Source organism: Setaria italica, chromosome I (assembly GCF_000263155.2).
Source record: "Setaria italica strain Yugu1 chromosome I, Setaria_italica_v2.0, whole genome shotgun sequence".
NCBI classification, from domain to species: Eukaryota; Viridiplantae; Streptophyta; class Magnoliopsida; order Poales; family Poaceae; genus Setaria; species Setaria italica.
In genome coordinates, this window is record NC_028450.1 from 5,565,157 (window position 1) to 5,588,093 (window position 22,937).

Here is a 22,937-nt window from a genome sequence, read left to right on the forward strand (position 1 = left end):
TGGGCTTCGGCTTCAACTACCACGAGATCCCCGAGCTCTGCGGCATGCTGCCTGCGCTCGAGCTCTGCTACTCCGTGAGCCGACGCCAGCGCGCGAGGTCACACTCGCGGCGACGAGGAAGGAGACGTTTTTTATTCTGATGCATGGGTCCAAATTGTCAGTGAGACAAAGATAAGAGTGGAGCTGAGCTATTTTTTCAGAGCTGAAGCTGTGCCAAACAGGCCCTATAGCCTCACTTACGAGAGTACTTGTAGTATCTGAACTTACATGTACACACATCCCACACGCATATGTACAAGTTAAAGCCTACATCCTACACTCACACTCACAAGCTTACCTTAAAGAGATGGTCTTGGACATTCAGGAAAAAATCCTGGAAAATCCCTCCAAAATCCGCTTCCTAAGGAATTTGAACCTAGGACCTCCTACTAACACCGGTGCTACTTGAGCTTATGGTGACCAACCGGTCCAGATCCGTTCTCACATGTCCTACTTTGCTTCGATGTGAGAATTTCTCTCGAAAATTCGGCGTGAGAATATAGTTATTAATTTATTATTGATGAAAAATAATAACTTATCCGAGTATTTCCCACATGTGACAACTATTGGCCTAACTTTGTGGGTCCCATGCGAAACAGCGTGTGTATCGTCGTTGGTCGAGGCCTCGAGGGAGTTCCCACAGGCGCCGGACAGTGGCATCATTCGGTAAAACACCGGGGGCACTGTAGCAATGCATTATCGCACTTATGCTCAGCTTATCCGAATGATGATTAGGCTCAAATCATGGAAACCTGTTCAATCAATCCGCCTAACATGGATGTAGCCATTAACACACGGGCGACGTGCCATTGGAATAACCCCCAGTAACATTCGGATTAGGTCAACAATAGATGCAAAGGATACGTATATAGTACTACGACGTACGTGGCAAAGTTCACCGGATCAGTTGAAAACAACAAACAGGGTGTCTCTTTCAGTCCGACAACGACATCACCTGTCATGTGCGGATGTGCCGTGTAATCGACTCATGTGAGAGCATGTGACGGCTGCGGCAAATGCTAGGATTGGTCAGAGCAGCACAGCCCGAGCTTCCGGCGGGACTTGGGGATTATTGCTTGATGCTACTTTTTTTAATCTACATGCACAGCAATAATATCGCGATCTGGATGATGGGTAGCGTCAAAGCACCAAGCGTGCAGATCATTTGCTTGATTGCTTTGTCACATTGATGTATCGTGATGGCGAAGGCTGGATTTTTAGTGGCGGGACACTCAGCTTCTCTGCTTCGTGTTCTTTTTTCCTAACCTTTCGCTTTGTGTGGGCAAAGACCAGTTAGCAAGCGAAAGCAATACTCACCAATTTCCCTATTCGTCACCGACACAGGCCGCCTTATAAATCATAAATCTAACTGTGGATTCTAAACGTTATCAACAAGTCTCAAAATTGTTTTGAAATTTGTACAATCTACGGATCCACGCTAGTATCCTCTTGGCTTGGGACGACATCTACGAACAGGTCATTTGGAGAAAATCCAATGAGGGAGCTCATTTTTTCCCCCGAAGCAAATGAGGGAGCTGATTGAAACGGTCAAGAACAGCACCTAACAGGGCGGGCGAGGTGGGGTGGCCGTCCTAGCTACCGGCATGCGCACCCCAGACCACCCTCTTCGTCGATCCGTGTATGCTCCTTGCCCCTTGGTTTCTCTGCCCAACTAACGCTCAGACTGCCATGGCTGCTGGCAAAGATTGAGATGAAGATGAGAATCAGCTACAGCCAGACATGGAAACTCATGGCTGTGTCTAGTGTGGCCAGCCTCCCACTAGCAGCAAAGGGTGAAAAATCCATACCTTCTCGTGAATTGTTTGGCTAAGAATACTTTCCATAAACAACCGAAGATAGAACTTGCCAAAGATTCCCTAATGATCTTTCTATTCTCAGTCCTTTGCTAGTGATTTTTTATATTCTCATATATTGACCAATGTTTGGGGGGCATACGATCACTTTACTATCACTCACTAGTCAAAATTGATCTAAAATTCAACTTAGTTTCATCCTTTTTATTTTTCTTTTCTATTTTCAACATATGGTACAAGTACTATCAATTCATTTTTCAAAATTAAGGTAGAGTAGCATCTAAAGACTTGTGATTCACATTCACCTTTTTCCTATAATTTGTGTGATTGCAATATGTGAATTTGGTATAAATCGGTTCACACTACATGATTTTTTTTTACTCTTGATTTAGTCTCTTCAATAAAATTTGCTCCACCTACATTTTTTTTCTAGCTCCACCACTGAGCACGTTGCTTACAAATCCATTAAAAACTCACTTGATTTTGTTTTCTAAATAGTATAGTACCGCATAGCCCACAATTTGTACTTATTTCAGCAAAGAAATTTATTATAATTTTCTTTTTCTTTCATGAAGGGTGTGAATGGTCACGGCATCCCACTTGGAAAAGGAAAATTATAATAGTATCGGTACCATGACCAAAAATTTGTGCGTTTTGCAGGAGATATGAATCCCCTGATGTGAAGAGAGGGCAAGGGTGAGAGGAGAATTGGTCAATGCATCCAACAAAACATCTTATTGCCTCACTGGTTCGTTAAAAAAAAAGTGGGCCTGTTCGCTTCAGCTTATAAGCCGGCTGAAAAGCTGAAACGGCTGATTTGTTGTGAGAGGAAAACACTGTTTGGTGGCTGATAAGCCGACTGAATAAGCTGAAGCGAACAGGCCGAGTGAGTACTGCTTGGACACTTTTGCGAGCGCAAGGATGAATCAATTCATGATGGATGGGGGCGTCGAGCGTGCAAACCATTTCTTGATTGCTTGGCAGCACATGCTTAGCTAAACCAAACGGGGCCAGCGAGAGTTGATCGTCGTGTTGCTAGCTGCTCGTGATGCCTTCCGTCCCTGGATTTTAGTGGGGGCACACTTGCATTGCATCCGCTCCTTGCTTTTCCCTTTTGCTTTGTGTAGAGATAAGACCAAGCAACGGACAAGAGTAATCAATCGCTAACCCGTTTCTAGACCATCACTTTTACCAACTCTGCTTAAAAGAAAACACGAAGTTACACCATGCAAGGCGCAGTGAATCTCACTGAAATGGAACCATTTTCTTTTATTTAATTGTATAATTAACCTCCTCAAATAAACTACGGGTTATAGAAATTCCACCTGTTATTCATGGTGAACCAAGTGACGCATCGGATGATCGGTCCATGCTGTTACGGAGGAATTTGAAAAGTCACACGGTTTCCCTCGTTTCCTCACTTCCATTCAGATTGATATCATTGACTACACAAACAATCCCCTGTTGCTAACACCAAGATACAGATTTTCTCGACGAAAACCTGTAGCGTCCTCACCCGTTTACCGTAGGGTACTTTGAAAATCCCAAGGAAGGAACTTTGAAATGGTCAAGAACAGCGAGCATTCAAAATTCGCATGAATTTCTGTCGTAGAGTATAGTGCTCACCCGCTATCTCAGCGAAGGGGGTGTTTGGATACGAGGTGCTAAACTTTAACAGTGTCACATCGGATGTTCGGATACTAATTAGGAGCACTAAACATAAGCTAATTCTAAAACTAATTGCAGAACCCTGTGCTAATTCGCGAGACGAATCTATTAAGCCTAATTAATCCATCATTAGCAAATGGTTACTGTAGCACCACATTGTCAAATCATGTACTAATTAGGCTTAATAGATTCGTCTCGCGAATTATACTCCATCTGTGCAATTAGTTTTGTAATTAGCCTATGTTTAATACTCCTAATTAGCATCCAAACATCCGATATGACAGGTGTTAAACTTTAATAGGGTGTTCCCAAACACCCCCGAAGTCTCCCGCAAGGATCTTTTCTTTTGGTCAAACGTAGCCATCACCCAACAACTGGGCCCGCAGAGGCGTCCGGGTCCGGCAGGACAAACCGCCGGGGAGGGGCCCTGGCCCGCACCGGCGCCAGGTCATCGCCACCGGGTCCACAGCTCAGTGGCCGCCGGACCCCGTCCCCGTCACCGGCCCCGTGACGTTACCCCGCCGGTTTAGAACCGACCGTTACCGCAGCCGGTTCAAAACCGGCCAAGCGCGCGCCGCCACGTGGGCGCGGCGGCCCCGGCGACCGGCAGCCCGCGGGTGACCCGACCGCGCCCGCATGGCTTTGCGTATGCGAGTGGGGGAGTGGTGGTGCGCTCAGCCGACAGACACAGACAAACCCCTGAGAAGGAAGACTCCTCTCCCCCCGCCCCGCTCCGCTACTCTATTCTTCCTCTCCTCTCCGTTCCTGTCCCGGGGGCCGTCGCCGGCGTCGAGAGGAAGGGCCGTCGGGCGAGCTAGTGGACGCGGCGGCTCGTGCTGATTTGGGGGTACTGGAGGCGCTGCAGGCTGTCGGACGGGCGATGGGGTGGGCTTCCTGCTGCAAGCGGTCGGACGGGTGAGTGGTTCAGGTCCTCAGGACAAGTGTTGCTCGCGATTTTTGGTCTTGGAATTGAGGTCTGGGTGCGGGTCTGGGGTGTGATCTTGGGTTGTTCGGTTTGGGGGAGAAGGGCGGGACGACTGAGAAATTGGGGTTTTGGGGGAGATGGTGAAATGGTCGTGTCATTTTTCTTCCTTGCTTATTTGGTTTGTGTTTCTCTGTTGGACATTGGGATTTAGGGGAGCTGGTACATGTGCCTCACTGCAACTTTACCTTTGCTTATTACACAGAAAATTTGGTGTATTTGGGCGATGACTTTGGTAGGAATTGATTTTGACATTTTTTGCATCGTGAAAGGCTGATTGTGAACTTGATGTGTTTTTCTGTGGGTTAGTTAGTACTTCGGTGAGGAGTTAAGTTATATTCAGTAATCACATCTCGATTGGACTGAATGGAAGGACAACAATTAGACATCTGAACTTTCATCAGTTCAAATTTCACTGTTTCCATTGCGCATATTGTCTCAGTTTTGCTTGGTGATCTGCAATCAGGTTGAAAATGGCATAATGTTAGATTTATGTAGTCCGTTCAGAATGTGCTGCTTTTAGGGGAAGGGGAAGAGTTGGGTTGGGTGAAGTGATGACCTTTAGGGGGCTCCATCAGTACCTTTCCTTTTATTACAGTACAGTCTGCTAGTAACTCAAAAGTTTTTCACTTCATTGTTGTGTTCTTAGGGCCGAACCGGGTAGGAAGAAGAAGAAGAAGGACACAGCATGGCGGGTTTTCTCGCTGAAGGAACTCCAGTTGGCGACGAACAATTTTAATTACGATAACAAGCTTGGCGAGGGTGGGTTCGGCAGCGTCTACTGGGGCCAGCTCTGGGACGGATCACAGGTGCTGTCTTTCTCTTGAACTATGAACCACAGGAATCCTGCATTCTGCTGTGTGCAACCTTTTTTCCCCTGCAGGCTGCAGTTTTAGCATCTGTTGTTTCTGTTATTGTTGTTAGGAACAGGACAATGCAATGCTGATGTTGATGATTGTATCTTAGCTGATTCAATTTCACCCTGTTGCGCCTTTTCTGTTTCTAGTAGTTTTCAGAGCCGTTCTATGAATATTCTTTTGAAGACGACAGAAATCCAAACTATAGCTTAGCTTGAGACCATGCCAAGCACGGGCGTCCTGGTTCTATGAATTTTCCTTTCTACAACTATTATAGCCACAGTCTTGTTGTAGATCACATTATCATTTAACTAGATAGTATCATAATTGTTAGGTGGAATACAATTGAGGGATATAATGAAACCACACGGACTGAAATAAGGCAATCAACACTCCACAACCAGCCAATACAGGGTCTCGACAAATTCAGACTACCCTACTTTTTTCTCTCTCTCTCAATGTTTGTTTCTATCCTCTTGATCACCTAATATTCTCGAAAGCAGGAAAGACAAATAACATGGTATGATATTTGGATGATAGATAAATAACTTGGGAACTGGGAAGGACTCGACCATTGAAGTCCCCCTGTTGGATTTATCTTCATATGAAAATAAATATGATAAACATGATAATATTTTTCATATTCATTATTGAGGAGGATGGAGTTGGGTTGTGCTGCACTAACAGTGATATCGCACCTAACTAGCTTTTGGTGTAATGGCATAACCTGAAACTGCTATAGTGTACTGGTTTGTGACTTCTTGTTTTCAAGGAAAAAAACATTCAGACATATTGTTGGTGTTATATACTTGTATATGCTTGAGCTATTTTAGTCAATTATATGGCTCCACTGCCAGATTGTAGCCAAGTAAACTACTATTGTACCTGGATGTGCCTGAACCTTGCTATTCCAAAGCTTAATTTTGTAGTCTATTCACATATGGGCCACTTCAGCTGGTTGTTTGTGCTCTATAGCAAACCTTGTGCTTGTAAAAGCTTGCATTGTTCTTGCTATATGCGCCGAGGCTATTTCCATTATGGGCATGGCTAGATAAATAATTGAGGTTCCTGACACATGGGTATGATCTGTTGCAACAATCTGTCTACTTGAAATTTCATTTGCACCTATTTGGTAGTCTAAATCAAAACAAAGCCTCTACATTGGAACTTTGATTCCTTCCATATTTTCAAAATTGCTTACAAATATAAGTGGTTTGTGCTGATTTGGACAATAGCATTCATGTGACAATAGTTTACTTACATGCTGTAACATAAGATTTATATTTTTTTTGGGTGAGATTTTGAGCTATGTGGTCCTTGTGGGCTCTTTGCATATTTGCCGTACACTTTGAATTCTTTGATCCATTAGAGGTTTCATTAAGGGACCAAGTAGGTTGTATTTACTTATTTACTCCATGAATGGGATTTCATTTTCTCCAACTAACGCTTCACTCATTAATGACACATGAACAGATTGCAGTAAAAAGGCTCAAGAGTTGGAGCAACAAGGCTGAAACTGAATTTGCTGTCGAGGTGAAGATTTTGGCACAAGTGAGGCACAAAAGCCTTTTGAGCTTGCGTGGATATTGTTCTGAAGGCCAAGAACGGTTGATAGTCTATGATTATATGCCAAACCTGAGCATACATTCTCAACTTCATGGACAGCATGCAGCCGAATGCAATCTGGGTTGGGAAAGAAGAATGAAGATTGCCATAGATTCTGCAGAAGGGATCGCGTAAGCCTCACAACATCAGTTTATCATGTTCATCAAACTGCAGTAACATTAACATTTAAAATTCTTTCATCTTGCAGTTATCTTCATCACTATGCAACACCGCACATCATTCACAGAGATGTCAAGGCAAGCAATGTCCTCCTAGACTCAAATTTCCAAGCTCGGGTCGCTGATTTCGGGTTCGCTAAGCTCATTCCAGATGGTGCAACACATGTCACCACAAAGGTAAAAGGCACACTGGGTTACCTTGCACCAGAGTATGCGATGCTTGGGAAGGCCTCCGAAAGCTGCGACGTCTTCAGCTTTGGAATCATGCTCCTAGAGCTCGCCAGCGGGAAGAAGCCAGTCGAAAAGCTAAACCCCACCACAAAAAGAACCATAGCCGAGTGGGCTCTTCCTCTAGCTCGCGACAAAAAGTTCAAGGAAATCGCCGATCCAAAGCTCAATGGTAACTTCATCGAGGATGAGCTGAAGCGAATGGTGCTTGTGGGACTCGCATGTTCTCAGAACAAGCCAGAGCAGAGACCGATAATGTCTGAAGTTGTTGAGTTGCTCAAAGGAGAATCTGCCGAGAAGTTGTCCAACCTGGAGAATGATGAGCTGTTCAAGCCTGAACAGACCAGCTCGTTCCAGGGCTCATCCGGGCCTGATAGCTCGGATTGCATCACCGAGGAGAAGAGCTCCAAAGCAGATGCCATAGAGGCAGCAGTTGATTCAAGTGAGACAGTTCCCTCGGCAAGGTAGTAGATGCATAGAGTGGTATTGTCAGCAGGCGTCCTGAGCTCCCTGCCTGGGAGAAATGTTTTTTTATATGAGTGCATCTTTATTACTAGGAGGTTAATTTGGGTGCTTCCTTGCCAGTTCACAGATATGCTTATCTGCGTACTGTCAATTTGTGTTGGTATGGTTTTCCTATGGCTTGTAAAATTCTGTACATCTGGGGCTGATTCTGACAGTAACAAACTGTTCACTGTACTGTCGTTAGCGTTTAGCTACCTCAATCCATGAATGATTTGTGTGCCACTGCCAATCCGTAATTCATCAGGTTATTTGGTACTTCCAAGGCATTCATATGTAAGGGAAAAAGTTTGAACTTTCATCATGTAGAACCTATCGTGACTTCCATATGTATTTAGATGTTAAAGTGCTTCTTTAGCAAACGATCATCGCCACAAATGAAAGACTGGTTTATTCACTCTTGGCAAGAAAACTGTGCAACAAATTAAGCAAACACAACAGCCCCCATGGCTGAAACAACCTGCCGCCAATCATGCTAGTCCACCCACCTTTCCCAGGCAAGATTCAGAAGCTGGAGAAACATGCTTGTCTCAAGAAACAATCAAAGAAGTATGCGTGGGCCATACCCATATGACAATAGACACCCATAACCATGTGGGTAGTGCAGTGGCATTTCCATGCATCTCCTAATGTGGTTAACCACAGACCTGAGAGAATTGTTGGAAGAAATGCTGTACATAACTTGATGCACAAGGTTTTCAATTACTGTTAGTATGAATGAAAAGGGCAGCAGCACAAAGAAACAGTTAACAAATAAGAAACAAAGCAATATAATTTGGCACAATCACCCGACATACATCTGCTAGAGCAAAAAGGACATTCTTGTGAATCGTCTTTGGAATAATCCTAGTGTCTATGCTACAAGAAAGCAGAAATGCATGCATGACACGAGTTCAATCATACGCAGATAAGATTTAAGGATAAATGTCACTCGCAGGGGCCTGGCATTTTAACCCACAAGGTCACAAACAAGCATTCCCTAGCTTGATCCAGCTCAATTAAGCCTCTGCTACAGAAATTAAAATGGATTCAGGGCAGAAATCATAATGCCCAAAGATGGATAGTTATGATAATTGTGTAAACAATCAGCAAACACACAATGAGAAAAAGTGCTGCCACATGGAAATATGGCACATTATAAAGCAACGGTAATTAAGTTATTAAATAACTAGCTGCAATATCTCTAGTTCAGATGTGCATCCAGGAATCTGCTTAACAGTGGCAAATTTAGCAGTTGTGTGCAACTTGATTGTTTATTTACTGGTTTGAGTTCTAAACAAGGCAGAGAAAAGGATCATTGCACTTAAAGTCAGAACCAGCCTTCAGACACCAAGCGCTGCCTCCTCCTACACCAGGCCGGGAAAGCAAGTACCCCGCTTTGTTGCTCCCGCTTGCCCATCTTGCAGTCTCCAGAGCCTTCATTTTGGCGGCAAGATCTTCTGGCGCAGAGGGCGTTCGAAGTTCCATCACAAGAACCATGTTCTCCAACACCCGGGCATTTTCCGCGATGAAAATAAGGAAGGCGAATTCATTTTCCTCACCATGAAACTCACGGAAAACTAGCCTCTTGAGTTGTGACTGGACACAGTTGATGGGACCGGTCTCCTGCCAGTACTTCAGGTTCCGCTTGTCACTAGGCTCACTTGTTTCTTCAGACTGCAGTTTTAAGGCAGTGGACATTTCAGCTATAAAGTGATGGAAGAAAATGGATTATGCAAGAAGAATGTAATGCTACAAAGTGTTTAGCAATGACGACAATGGCCATGCAAATGTCAAATGAAGGGAGAGGAGAGGTCAGTGTACCTGGATGCACAGCGTTTCTACATTGGGAAAGCACCTGAGGAAGCTTGGAAGCATTTTTACTTCATTGCAAAGTTTGAAATGCAGGTGCAGCGCCAACATCTGCACACTTGGAACAGTGGTCTTTGGACTCGGCCTGGTTCCAGACTGCAACACACAAAACAACAGATCCATGAAGCACCATCACGTTAAACTCCTCAGTCGGCCGATATTTCTAATGCATGCATGCCAATTATCGACAGAGAGAACGAACGAAAAAGGAAATTGACTAATTGAGACATTGATGACGGTGTTGCCAATCTCCAGTGCATGCACACCAGGCTGTAAGTAACCCAGCATGCTCAACCGAGGGGCACAGCCAATCTTGATCCTCCCGCCGCGACGTTGGTTCAGGCACCGCCAGAAGAAGAGCCGCTCAAGGGATGGGGCGTCCACTACCGCCACTTCTTCATGGGTAGCTAGGCAGAACTGTGCGCAGCGAAGGCTTTGGCTGGCAAGACGGGCGTTCAATTTGTGCACGCTTCCAATGATGGCGAGGATCTCAAGCACGGGGCTCGTAGCGAGCAGGAAGTCGAGGTCGCTGTCCTCCAGGGCGACGGCGCCGAGGACGAGCTCCTGCAGCCTGGGGAAGGAGGCACCGCGCGGGAGGGTGGAGGTGTCGACGAACCTCCACGCGCCGAGGTACAGGCGGCGGAGGGAGGCGCAGCTGAAGAGCGCGGCGGGGAGGCGCAGGCCGGCGAAGGGCGAGGGGCGGTTGACGAAGACGAGCTCGTCGACGCCCTTGGTGGCGAGGAGCTGGAACCAGCGAGCGAGCACGTCGCGGTCCCTGTCGACGGCTTTCATGAACCCGCAGGAGAGGCTGACGAAGGGGAACGGCCCGGGTGCGCGCGGAGGGCGGCGTCGACGGCGCGGCGCACGGCGCGAGGCGGGGCCGGGGCGAGGGGGCCGGCCCTCGGCGCCGCCGCGGGGGAGGAAGTGGGTGTCGACGAGGACGAGCGGCGCCGAGCGCCAGAGGCCGCGCCAGCGCGTGGAGAGGGTGGCGGTGCGGGCGCCGTCCTTGGCCGGGAGGCGGGCGAGGATGCGGCGGAGGAGGATGTCGGGGAGGCCGCTGATACGGTCGATCCCTTCGCCTCCCTCGGTGGCCGCCGCGCCGGAGAGGGCGGCGGCGGCGGAGACCGGCGGCTTGGGGAGGAAGGCGTAGAGGAAGCCGAGCACCGTGTCCTGGTAGACGTTTAGCGTCGCCGGGTCCAGCCCGTGGCGCATCGCCGCGGGCGTCATGCCGTCCGTGCTGAGGGTATTGCCGGGGGGCGGCCAGAAGAACTTGGCGGGGATGGTGGCCGCCATGTTCCTCCGCCGCGAGTGGGGGCCGCCGCGGAGTAGGTTTTCGACGCGTGGAAAAGGTTGCTGCAGCAGGCGGCCGCCGCACGCACCACTGCTCCGCCGATGGTGAGGACTGAGGAGGGAGGTTGTTGAGCTGCCAGCTAATTGGGCTCGACCCGTTCATGGGCTGGGCCTGACCAGAATAAGCAGGTCTCGGAACTGGAAAGCCCAGCCCTCTTGCCATTTCTCAAAAGAAAAGGAAATAAAAACCATTCACAGAAAAAGAAACGAAAAGAAAGGAAAAGAAAAAGAAAAAGCACAGGTCTCTCGTGCTCCTCGCGTCATCCGCGCTGCGCTCCACACGCGGCTGGGCACTCGACTACCCCGGTTCCACCACCTCTCATCCCTCCGCAGCCGCCGCTCTCGCGTCGCCCGCATCCACCCCGCGCGCTCGCGCGTCGCCATCCGTCCGATCGAGCCCGGGCGGCCGCGATCCCCGTCCCGCCCATGTTCCGCGGCCATGCCCCTCTCCTCCACCTCCTCGCCGGCGGCGCGGGCGGCCGCCGCTGCCGCTCTCCGCACGGCCTCCGCGCCTTGCCGCGCCGCCACTCACGTGAGCACCCTCTTACCTTTCCTGTCTCTCATCGCGATGTGTCTTGGTATCGGATGGCTTATGAGTTCAATGGCGAATCGGCGATTCGTGCTGTTGGAGAAGCGTTCCAGATTGCGGGGAAATCGTATACTGATTGCTAGCTCGTATTCTAGAACAGACATTGCTAGCTCATATTGCTGGAACTGATTTTATGGCGGTTAATTCGGGTTTTGTATCAGGTTAATGAAATCGTCATTTCAGTAATGTCTGTTGTTGCATTAACTACACATCATCTTCAAAATAAAAGATATTTATGCAGTAATAGATGTTATACCAACATACATTAATTATGACACTTCATCACTGCAAAATTAGCAGCTCTGGATTGTGATCTTTCAAGTAGATATAGTTGTGAATTTGTATGCAGTTCATTTGAGTTCTTCAGCACAAAGAGTAATAATTGTGATAGTTGTTTATGGTAACATCTAGATATAATTGTGATAATTTGTATCAGCTCTGGAAGCTCTTTCATTGTGATAACAAGCATTGTTTCACGCAACCTTTCAGGTTTTGTTCAGGCAGAAGCTGAGCTTCCTGGCAACTTTTCAGGCCCAACATATGAAATTTTCACACCCTTTGATCAGATCTGTTGTAAAAGGTGTTAGATCAGATATCACTAATGGTGACAATGAGACCGAGCCCGCTAGGGAACTATTGGAACGATTGTTCGCAAAGACAAAGAGCCTAGATCCAAGTGCTTCTCAGGATGGGGAGCTGAGCATGAGCATTGAGGTCCTGAAGACTGAATTTGAGGCTGCCCTATCAATCCTAAGGAAGAAAGAGAGAGACCTTTGGGATGCGGAGAAGAAAGTTTCCATTGATAGGTCAAGGCTGAACCAGACGAAGCAGGACCTTGATCAGAGAGAGGAAGACATCATCAAAGCGTATTCAAGACAACATGAAATGGAGAAAGCACTGATGAAGGCGAGTAGGGATTTATCTTTACAGGTTAGGCAGATCAATAACCTGAAGCTTCTGGTCGAGGAACAAGACAAGAAAATTATTAGTTCACAAGATGCGCTTTCTAAGAAGGTGATTGAAGTGGATAAGCTTAAACAAGATATGCTGAAGAAGAACGAGGAAGCAGACTTGATGCGCTCAGAGATTGAGTCCAAGGAACAAGAGCTTCTTGTAGCCAATCAGGCCCTTGCACGGCAAGAAGCAACAATTAGGGAGCTCCAAAGTGAAATTAAAAGAAAGGAAACTGAGATTGCCAGCTCAAATGAATTGAGGAAAGCTAATGAAGAGAAACTGAAGGTTGTAGAAAAGGAACTTGAGAAGCAGAATTTAGGATGGATAGCAGCACAGCAAGAGTTAAAGGAACTGGCACAAATGGCATCCAAGGATAAGGATAATATCAAGGATACTATCGATGACTTCAAACGCGTGAGGTCTTTGCTGGACGCTGTGCGTTCCGAACTAATGGCTTCAAAAGAGGCCTTCACCTTCTCGTGCAGGCAAATTGAAGACCAAGCGGCACAGTTGAGTAAGCAGGTGCAGGAACTCGCAGACCAAAAAGCATTGCTTATTTCTTATACTCAGAATCTGGAAGTTGCTCAACTGGAGATTCAAGGAAAGACAAATGAACTCAGTGGTGTACAATCTCGCTGTAGTGAACTCGAATCACAGTTACTTGAGAAAATGAAGAAGGTTGAGTCCCTAGAGGCTATGTTAACTAAAGAAAGGGAGAGCTTGGAACAAAAAACCAAGGAGGTAGACTTGCTTCAAGAGGAGCTAGCTCAGAAGGAAAATGAGTACTTCAATTCACAAAAGCTAGTCGATACAAAAGAGAGTGAGTTGTTAGAGGTCAGACACGAAGTCGAAGATATGAAACTGAAGGTGGACTCCATACAATTTGCGGTTCATAAGAAGGATTTGGAGCTTCTGGAGACACAACGAAGACTTGACGAAGTTAACAATGAAGTTGTTGAACTTCAGCAGATGATAAGTACCAAGGAGGATCAACTTGTTCAGGTTAGAACCAAACTACATGATAAAGAGCAACGTATACAATTAATGCAGGGTGAATTGGATAAGATGAGATTAGGATGCTCACAAGCTGAATCTGTGGTGCAAAAGATAGTTGAGCTCACTGGCAATCTTATAGGTTCTGTAGAAGGTCAAGAATTTGACATTTATAACTTGCTCGATAATGAAATTTTAAACACAGGTACAGCCCTTGAGTCCAATTTGCATAAACATAACCAACTGGAGGCTGACATCGACATGCTGAAAGAATCCTTACAACAGAAGGACATGGACTTAAGAGTTGCCTATAAAGCACTTGACTCAAAAGACCTAGAGCTGAAGGCAGTACTTAGAAGGTTAGATGTTAGGGACAAGGAACTAGACAAGCTGGATGAGCTATCCATAGATCCCAATGACGTCAGGAGATTGTCTAGCCTTGCTGATGAGGCGATGGCAACCAAAGACAACAATGTGGAAGAAGTGGAGCTCCAAAAGCATGAAATCGAGCCTGTGGAGGTGGAGGCACTAGCTGCTACTACTATGTTGAAGAAGCTTGCAAATATAGCTAAAGAATTCTTGAGAAGTGGCAGAACCGATTCTGGTACCAATTTGCTTCCATCTCGACATACAAATAGTAGTGAAGATGCTTCTGAAACGGAACCAAAGAAGAAAACGAATGTGATTCTCGAAGCTAAAAAGGAGATTGCTGGGCTATTTTCTTTGACAGAAGAACTCGTCGCCGATGCTGGAATAAATGATGCTGTGGGACCATAGCATCATAACCGAAACATTTCTGCATCATAAAAATGATGTATGCCAACGGGAATATGCAGCTGAAATTGTTACATTCGTTCTTTTCCTTCTGGGGCTCATGATTTCTTTTTGTTCCTTCGTTGTGGATGGGATATACAAGTATCATAAAAGAAAGGTCATAGATTGTTTGCCTTATCGGCAAAGGAAGACAGTTTTGTTGACAGACCTTGTGTGTTTACGTACATAATACGATACGCAATGGTGTTTACATCATATATTGCCCCGTAGCAAATCTGGAGGAAAATATTTCTTTTCTGGGTGGTTGACAAAAGATTTGGTAATAAGTGCATCATCAGCTGGTTATTGCACGGATCAAGCTGCGAGCACCTAGAGAAGGGTACAATTACAAAGGTAGCAGTAAACTTCTGTTTACGATGATATTCTGTTAGTGCCGAAAAATTTGGTCACGCGTGTTCTTATTTTCACATGATTGTTGAATGTAGACGGCCGGTGGCTGTTAGGCCATCAGCAATGGAATGCTCGATATGAAATCTGTCTCATTCATAGTGGTCTGTGGGTGCAAATTTATCAAGTAAAACTTTCCTTGCACAATATCTTATACTAGAGATCTGTAAGGTCCCGTTTGGATCCTTGGAATTGAATTCCATTCTAATAATCATAATTTAGACACAAATTAATTAAGCTAATATAGTTGAACATGGAATATATTTGTATATTATTATTGGCTACTCCCTCCGTACTCGCAAAGCAAGTCGTTTAGGACATAATTGTGCTTACCAAGGAGTAGTTAATTAGGGGTATTTTTCCTTGTTTGCCCCTATTAAAATCATGTTGCGGGTGCATTCCATACGAGAAACAATCATGGTTCAGATGGCTAGTGTAGCGAAGTGTTGATCTTGGCCCGAAGACCCGGGTTCGATATCGGGGGACGCCATTTTTTTTTTGTTCTCGCTTGATTTTGGCTGGGTGCTGCATGGCACTGTTTGGCTGGCGCTGAACGACATTCGTCCATTTTTTTCGCTTGGTGCTGGACGACATTTTTTCGCTTGGCGCTGGGTGCTGCATGGCAATTTTTTCGCTAGGCGTTGGTGCCGCATGGCACTATTTGGCTGGGCGCTGGGTCTGGGCGCCATTTTTTCGCTGGGCGCTGGATCTGGGCGCCAATTTTTTTTGGACGTTTTCGCTGTGCCTATTTCAACGGCGCCATTCCCCCTGCCTCTCTTCTGTTTCCATTAGAGTTTGCTGCTGCTCTTCTCCTTCCTCAGTTTCCCTCTCTTCTCTACACTACCGCAATGCAAATGGCTGATCCTAGAGTTGCTGCCTTTGATCTAAATGTTCGCTTAGAAGAAGATGACAACGACAATATTGCTTTCGATCTTAACGAGCCAATATTGGAGTCCAGCAACGACAATAGTAATCACCTCTCTTGTTTGAGTTTGTTGTTTCTCTCTAGCGTCAAATTTTCTGATTTTTTTTGTTTCATTTTATGGATAGGATTTGATTTGAATTTACCATTAGATGAATATGGTGCGGTTGACTTTGATTACATACAAAACCTCATTGAAGTTCCCGTTGAAGTGCACCATAGAAGGAAGGATATGACAGAAGAAGTCACAAGACAAGTGTACCCAGCATTGTTGGCTAGAAGCAAGAATGGGAGACTAGGCAAAAAGGATACAAGAATTGTTGCTGATCAATTTGGAGTGCACATTCGGTCAGTTCAGCGCTTATGGAAGCGAGGTAAACAACAACTTGCTCATAACATTCCTGTTGTGGTTGCAAGTAAAAAGAAGGGTAGATGTGGCCGCAAGTTAGTCCCTCTTGATTTGGAACAATTGCGCAATATTCCTCTCAAACAAAGAATGACCATAGAAGATGTGTCTAGTAAACTTGGTATGAGCAAAGCTAGGATACAAAGATACTTGAAAAAAGGTTTGCTTAGGCGGCACTCTAGTAGCATCAAACCATACCTCACAGATGCTAACAAGAAGACTAGGTTGAAGTGGTGCGTTGACATGATTGAGCACTGTTTGCTTGGTGAGCCAAGATTTAAGGATTTTTTTGATTTTGTGTTCATTGATGAAAAATGGTTCTACGTCTCTCAAAAATCTGAAAAGTATTACTTGCTACCCGAGGAAGATGAACCACATCGCACTTGTAAAAACAAGAATTACATCCCTAGGCTCATGTTCTTATGTGTTTGTGCTCGGCCAAGGTTTAGGAATGGAGAATGTGTTTTTCATGGAAAAATAGGTTGTTTTCCACTTGTCACTTATGAACATGCTGTTAGAAGAAGTCACAATCGTCTTCGTGGAGAACAAGTAATCAAGCCAATTACTTCAATCACAAGAGAGGTGATTAGAGATTTCATGGTAAACAATGTGTTGCCTGCCATTCGAGCCAAATGGCCAAGAGAAGATGTGAACAAGACAATTTTCATACAACAAGATAATGCACCTTCCCATTTAAAAGTGGATGATCCTATTTTTTGTGAGGCTGCTAAGCAAGAATGGTTTGACATTCGTCTTATTTGTCAACCGTCCAATTCTCCGGATTTTAACTTGGGATTTTTTCGAGCTATTCAAGCTATTCAATACAAGAAGGATGCAAAAACAATAAAAGAGCTAGTTCCAGTAGTCCAACAGGTAAACTGATCAGTTGTTCACTTGTTCCATTTTTTCTTGAACAACTAATATACTCATTGATTGGATTTTTTAACACATGTTTTGTAGGCATTCTTAGAGTACTCTCCATGGAAAGCAAATAGGATTTTTGTAACACTTCAGAGTGTGTTGAGGGAAGCCATGAAAGTTAAAGGGTGCAATAGGTTCAAGATTCCTCACATGCAAAAAGAAAAACTAGAAAAAGAAGATCGACTGCCATTGCAAATCTCTTGTGAATCTTCCTTGCTAGCCGAAGCAATTGCTAGCCTTCCTGCAGCAATTTAGAAGAAGCATGTTAGTCTTTGTAGCATGCTAGCCGAAGCAAAAATATTACTAGCAAATTAGTTTCTTTGCAAGTACCTTACTGTTCTTTCTTTCCATCTTCCAACTTCTTCATATTGTACATCTCGTCCAACTTCTTGATAACGTGCTCAGGAAGAAATATTGTGTCACCATCCATTTAAAGCTTCTCCACATCAGAAATGTAAAGCTCACAGTCAAATTTTTCTATACCATCAAGTATCCATGTTGTGAGATCGTAGTCTCTGTGTACAATACCGCAACGTGCACACCTGCTAGCTTCGCGGCGAGCTTGGTAGCATCCTTTGTCGTCGTTCTCGGCATGGAAGGTGCCGCAGCGAGCACACAGAGAGTCCGGCATCACGTCGACGGAGTCCGGCACCACGTCGGAGTCCGGCGCCGTCTCGACCGAGTCCGGCGCCACCTCGACCGAGTCCGGTGCCTCCTCCATGGCGCGAGCGACCTCCATGAAGCCGGACTCCATGGCGAGTGCGGGCGCGGCGCGTCACGAGGACGGGCGTGGGCGCGACTGCGGGCGCGGGCGCGAGGACGAGCGCGGGTGCGAGGGCAGGCACGGCGCGGCACGGAAGAGCAGCGCGAGCGGCGCGAGGGAGATGTGGAAGTTAGTGCGCGAGAGCTGAAACGCGAGATTAATGCGGACGGAAGCCGAAGCGCAGGGGCAAACGCGTCCGACTCTTCCCCTCCGAGCGTGCGACGACTTGCTTTGTGAAAACGGGCCTAGAGCCCAGAACGACCTGCTTTCCGAGTACGGAGGGAGTATATGGATACTTATATGCTGCACTTCTGCTACAGGGAAGCGAGTTGAAGAACGTGCTATAAGTTGCATATTCGAAACATAGCATGAGGATCTATATAATCAATTTACATCTCCCACCCCTATGAATTTAAGATAGACTTATATCTAAACTTTGGAAAGTTATGGAATACCACATTCCAAGAAAAATAGCCTACTCCATTAAGTAGATTCCAATTCCTTCAAAATGAAGGGATCCAAATTCTTTGTAAAGGATTCCATTTTACAGCTTTGCTCACTCCTCACTGCAGCTCACCGCACCTACAACCACTTCTAATCTGATCAAGGAAGCATTCCTTCATTCTATCATCACTAGACGAGGCGATGGCGACGGCTGCGGCGGCGGGCACTGCGGGTTGCACCGGGGGCAACGGGCCTGGCACTCCTTGAGCGTTACGTAGCACGGCGGCTCCGGCACCGGCAGTCGGCTGTTCTGGCAGCAATGGCAGAACACCAGGACGAGCTTGGTCGCATCCAATGGCGACGAAGCCGGGCTGACTGCTGCAGTGGCGTTTTTAGCACTTCGGGCACGAGTAGCCACTAGATGAGGGCGACGACCTGCTGCAAATAGTGTGTGTTAGTCATCACTAGGCTACAAAATATCTGTACTAGTGGGTAAAAATTGGTCGGTGCTAGCGGGCCGAGCACCTGCCAGCAACCTTGAGCTAGCACAAATGGCATCTGTGCTAGTGGGTGCTTACATCACCCGCTATCATATATGGTTTCTATGTTGGCGGGTGCTTATGCCACCCGTCAGGAATATGTATTTTCCCATTCAATATATTATTTCCTATGAATTATTTTTAGCCGCTAAATTTAAATATGTATCTCCAATAATAAATATTTCACATTATTAAAAACTGAACGCACATAATAGATAATTCACATTATTCAACAAACTTGAATAATAAATAATTCACATAATTCAACATTTGGAATAGAGCTATTCATTGCCACGTTAATATTAAAACTACACAAAGACCTTTGCATTCGTCCGCCATCAACATGCCATCTTTATCAAAAAATATTCCATCCTCATGACAAATCTCACGTTGGATGAATTTCGCCATATCCCTACAAATGTTGTCGATGCCTTTGTCTTCGAGCGCCGCATCGCGAGTGTCGATTCTAGACGTCTGCAGGTATACAATAAATGAAGATTAGAATGTATTACCATTAGGAAGTTAGCACATGGTAGTATATAAGAGACTTACATGTTCGGGGTTCGTTCGGTACCTCCCATTATTTCCGAGGAACTCGCACACGTAATATCCATATAGCATAGAGCCGGGAGGTTGCCTGTGGTACTGTAATCAAATAGAAAAATGATGAGTTGTTATTAATGACAAGTCTACATTATATGAAAAAAAACCAAGTTTTATGTTCTTACGAATCTATGATATATTATTTTTATAGCTTTCTTTTTGTTTTCAGGGCACTCCCTGAAAAGCTTGTACGCACTTTGAGGATATAAAGCCAAGAGTTAGTAATACAAGTTAGGTGTATAGAATTTCAACATGCATTTAAGTACTGCCAAGAAATATCTTACTTTTGTATAATGCCTATGATTTCCTTGTAACTATCTCTACTAAATCTGGCTGAGTCGAGAACCACTGCTTCTCCATGCTTGGGTAAAATAATGATGCAAATGATGGATAGAAGTTGAAAAAGAAGGTTGGAATGGCACAAACTCACCTTATATAGCCACCTCCTCCAAAAAAATCAAGAGCAAAACCTTCCCACTTAGATTTGGTGTTTTTGGGGCTTTTCCCGAGCTCCTCTCGGGCAAGCTCTAAATGGAAGGTTGCCTGGAGAAGAAGATGAACAGGAGCATCTGTACTGACGGGTGCATCTGTACGGGCCACTGTGCTGGCGAGTGCTCCCCCGCCGGCTCAAGGAAGCTTTGTGCTGGCTAGTGCTAATCACGCCCGCCAGCACGCTAATTTACCTGTGCCAGCACAAATCAAATCTGGCGTAGTCAATCATCATTTAACAAAGTTTTTTTTCATACAGGAGATTAGTGTATATGATTGACAAGAAGGAAAATGTTGATGCCGCACACATATGCTTACATTTTGCAGGCGAGGCGAGGAATCCAAAGATGATGAACAAGAAGACGGTCACCGCGTACGCTTGGGCACCACCATGGCCACTGCTCCTCATATTGGAGGACTTTTGCCTCCTACTAGCTAGGTCGACTCCACTAGAGTCTTGGATGGGATCTGAGTGGTGACCATGGCTTCCTCGAGAGCATGAATATATAGTAGAGGGTACAATTTTGATTGCATGCTATGTGTGCTGATTTGGAAACGTATCTGGTAAATTTCCAGTGGTGATAGAAAAGAATGGCACGTATTTATGATGGGCATTGATATATGCGACCAACAGCCCAGATACGTTCATTGATCGCAACTGAATGCCAGTTGTGTGATTATCCTTTCCAGTAAAGAAATGAATAAATGGTATGTACAAGCTTCAAATTCTTGGGTAAATATTAAAGGAAAAAAAAGTGAAAGGACCTCTAGCCTATGGTGGCTTGCGCAAACGTCATGCCGGGGCAAATCCTTCGTCCTGCTCCAAACGGCGTGAACTCAAAATCCCTGCCTTTTAAATCGACGGTCGTAGACTCAAACCGCTCCGGTCTGAACGTCTCAGCGTCGTCCCAGTACTTGGGGTCCCTGCTGATGGCCCAAACGTTCACCAAGACGGTGGTGCCCTTGGGTACATCGTACCCCATGACCTTGCACGACTCATGGCACTCCCTTGGAAGAAGCAACGGCACTGCCGGGTGCAACCTCATGGTCTCTCTGATGATGAGCTTCAGGTACTTGAGATCAGCCATGTCGTCTTCGGTCACCGTCGGCTTGCCATGGAGGCTGTCACGCAGCTCGGCTTGCGCCTTGTGCATCACCCTTGGGTTCCTCATGAGCTCGGACATGGCCCATTGAAGCGTATTTGCCGATGTCTCGCTCCCCGCTCCGAAGAGATCCTATCAAATGTTACAAGAAGATGCAAATGATAAATCTCTAAGAATCATGTGTAGACTAAAGCAAACTATGTGCAAACGTGTCATGGTTACTTACTAGGATGACAGCCTTGATGATACTCATGGTGAGGGGCACCTCGAGGCCACCTTCCTTCTGTACCCTTAGGAGCACGTCCATCAGGTCCTCCTCTTCTTCCCCGGCGCTGTCTGCGGCAGCGGCCATGGCCGCCCTCCGCTGCTCGTGCTGCTTGATGGCGTAGTCCATGAGCTCGAAGTTCTTGCGGTGGTTCGCCTCCGCTCGGCGCGCCGTGCCGCCGACGAGCCTCGCGAGCCTCGACGACGGGAACATGTCGCTGAGGTTGAACCCGGAGGTGATCTTTATCGCCTCGTCCAGGCCCTCCAGGAACTCCTCCCGCCTCTCGAACCGGTCGCCGATCATGATGCGCATCACCGAGTCCGTGACGAGCATGGCGACCCGCTCGCTGACGTTCACGGCGGCCTCGCCGCCACCATTCGCCGCCGCCGCCGCGACGGAGGCGACGAGGCGGCGGACCTCCTCCTCCCGGACGCGGCGGAAGGACTGGACGCGGCGGGCGCTGAGGAGCTCGAGGATGGTGATCTTGCGCATCTGCCGCCACAGCGCGCCGTAGCGGGCGAACAACAGGCCCTGCCCGTCGACCATCATGGTCCGGACGGTGGAGCTCCACGGTCGCGAGGCGAAGTTGGCGTCGTGCGTCTTGAGGAACGCGCGGGCGGCGTCCCGGGACGACGCCACGACCACCGGGACCTCCCCGAGACGGAGGTAGATGAGCGGCGGCGCGCCGAGCCGCCGCGCGATGCCGGCCATGGCGCGGTGGGGGAGCGAGCGGTTGCGGAGGAGGAGGTGGTGGAGGCTGCCGATGACCGGCAGCTGCCACGGGCCCGGCGGCAGAGCCTCGGGCCATCGTTGTTGCCGCGCTTCTTGGTCAGCTTGCGTGCTGCGAGAGGGAGGAGGAGGAGAGCCAATAAGAGGCACATGCAGTAGAATGTGAGCTGCTCCATGCTGGCGTCAAATTGCTAGCTAGTAGCAACCAAGAACAACCGATGGCCAGGTCTTGGAATTGTATGTGGATAATGGTGATCATATGCTGGGAGCTTGGGACGAAAGGATGTGTAATGATGCACATATATAGCCAGAGAAGATGATCGAGAAGCCAATTTCCATCAAACAGCTCGTATTAAATTTGGCGTCATGCCCATGGTGCCGTGCGTTCCGAAGTGCCTAATGCTAAGGAAACAGGACATCTGGGGTTTGAAGCAAACACAGTAGCACACGCACGCACGTACGCACCGTGCGCTGATACTTAAATGTCCCAGGATAAGAACCGTGTAAACCTCTAAGGACGAAGATAGTGTAATGCCATAGGACATCAAATCCTAGGAGGCGAAACAGCGGCAGGTAGCGTCAGAGGCTCAGAGAGCTCTGTCCCGGAAGCACAGTACGTAGAGAGCACGAACGGAGAGCCGCTGCAGCTGGGCAGGCAGCAGAGAGCAGCGGAGCTGTGGTGATGATGCATCTGCAGAGCGTGCGGAATCCGACCAGAGTGACCAGGATGTCGAGGCCGGCGACGGGGAAGAAGGGCCATGGCGAGCTGTTCGCCGGAGTCTCATCAGTTCAGGGAGCATCTGTCGAAGCAATTTCGGCTCGGCACCAGCACGGCCTGGCTCGCCGTTACACGGGTCCGTGTCGGCACGGCCTGACGCAGCAGGCCAAACCTGGGCCGAAG

The 22,937-nt window shown here is 47.0% G+C and overlaps 4 protein-coding genes and 1 pseudogene across 4 annotated transcripts; 3 read left to right on the forward strand and 2 right to left on the reverse strand.

Moving 5' to 3' along the window:
- The first annotated feature begins 4,401 nt into the window (after positions 1-4,401).
- LOC101775307 (PTI1-like tyrosine-protein kinase At3g15890) lies at positions 4,402-8,195 on the forward strand. Its single transcript, XM_004951587.3, has 4 exons — positions 4,402-4,436; positions 5,153-5,312; positions 6,834-7,096; positions 7,174-8,195. The coding sequence occupies exons 1-4, from the start codon at positions 4,402-4,404 to the stop codon at positions 7,838-7,840; spliced, it is 1,125 nt and encodes a 374-aa protein (XP_004951644.1). The 3' UTR covers positions 7,841-8,195.
- A 799-nt stretch (positions 8,196-8,994) lies between these two features.
- LOC101775715 (putative F-box/FBD/LRR-repeat protein At1g66290) lies at positions 8,995-11,149 on the reverse strand. Its single transcript, XM_004951588.3, has 3 exons — positions 9,974-11,149; positions 9,698-9,841; positions 8,995-9,550 (listed from the first exon to the last, which is right to left on the reverse strand). Exons 1-3 carry the CDS (start codon positions 11,036-11,038, stop codon positions 9,167-9,169), a joined length of 1,593 nt encoding a protein of 530 aa, XP_004951645.1. The 5' UTR covers positions 11,039-11,149; the 3' UTR covers positions 8,995-9,166.
- Positions 11,150-11,323: 174 nt separating this feature from the next.
- LOC101776380 (citron Rho-interacting kinase) lies at positions 11,324-14,955 on the forward strand. Its single transcript, XM_004951590.4, has 2 exons — positions 11,324-11,627; positions 12,174-14,955. Exons 1-2 carry the CDS (start codon positions 11,535-11,537, stop codon positions 14,406-14,408), a joined length of 2,328 nt encoding a protein of 775 aa, XP_004951647.1. The 5' UTR covers positions 11,324-11,534; the 3' UTR covers positions 14,409-14,955.
- A 926-nt stretch (positions 14,956-15,881) lies between these two features.
- Positions 15,882-17,531, forward strand: LOC111257269. The gene is made up of 2 exons (XM_022826529.1): positions 15,882-17,053; positions 17,141-17,531. The coding sequence occupies exons 1-2, from the start codon at positions 16,007-16,009 to the stop codon at positions 17,354-17,356; spliced, it is 1,263 nt and encodes a 420-aa protein (XP_022682264.1). The 5' UTR covers positions 15,882-16,006; the 3' UTR covers positions 17,357-17,531.
- A 3,175-nt stretch (positions 17,532-20,706) lies between these two features.
- On the reverse strand, positions 20,707-22,212 carry LOC101778844 (annotated as a pseudogene).
- Positions 22,213-22,937: the final 725 nt, after the last annotated feature.

Bases quoted from the DNA above. Each gene is read 5' to 3' on its own strand.
- LOC101775307 (XM_004951587.3), top strand. From the start codon at position 4,402: ATGGGGTGGGCTTCCTGCTGCAAGCGGTCGGACGG. The intron at 5,313-6,833 runs GTGCTGTCTTTC...ACACATGAACAG, and splicing joins AGCTCTGGGACGGATCACAG to ATTGCAGTAAAAAGGCTCAA. The intron at 7,097-7,173 runs GTAAGCCTCACA...TTCATCTTGCAG, and splicing joins GATTCTGCAGAAGGGATCGC to TTATCTTCATCACTATGCAA.
- LOC101776380 (XM_004951590.4), top strand. From the start codon at position 11,535: ATGCCCCTCTCCTCCACCTCCTCGCCGGCGGCGCGGGCGGCCGCCGCT. The intron at 11,628-12,173 runs GTGAGCACCCTC...GCAACCTTTCAG, and splicing joins CTTGCCGCGCCGCCACTCAC to GTTTTGTTCAGGCAGAAGCT.
- LOC101775715 (XM_004951588.3), bottom strand. From the start codon at position 11,038: ATGGCGGCCACCATCCCCGCCAAGTTCTTCTGGCCGCCCCCCGGCAAT. The intron at 9,842-9,973 runs GTCTCAATTAGT...TGTGTGTTGCAG, and splicing joins TTGGCAACACCGTCATCAAT to TCTGGAACCAGGCCGAGTCC. The intron at 9,551-9,697 runs GTACACTGACCT...TTAAAACTGCAG, and splicing joins TAGAAACGCTGTGCATCCAG to TCTGAAGAAACAAGTGAGCC.
- LOC111257269 (XM_022826529.1), top strand. From the start codon at position 16,007: ATGACAGAAGAAGTCACAAGACAAGTGTACCCAGCATTGTTGGCTAGA. The intron at 17,054-17,140 runs GTAAACTGATCA...CATGTTTTGTAG, and splicing joins TAGTTCCAGTAGTCCAACAG to GCATTCTTAGAGTACTCTCC.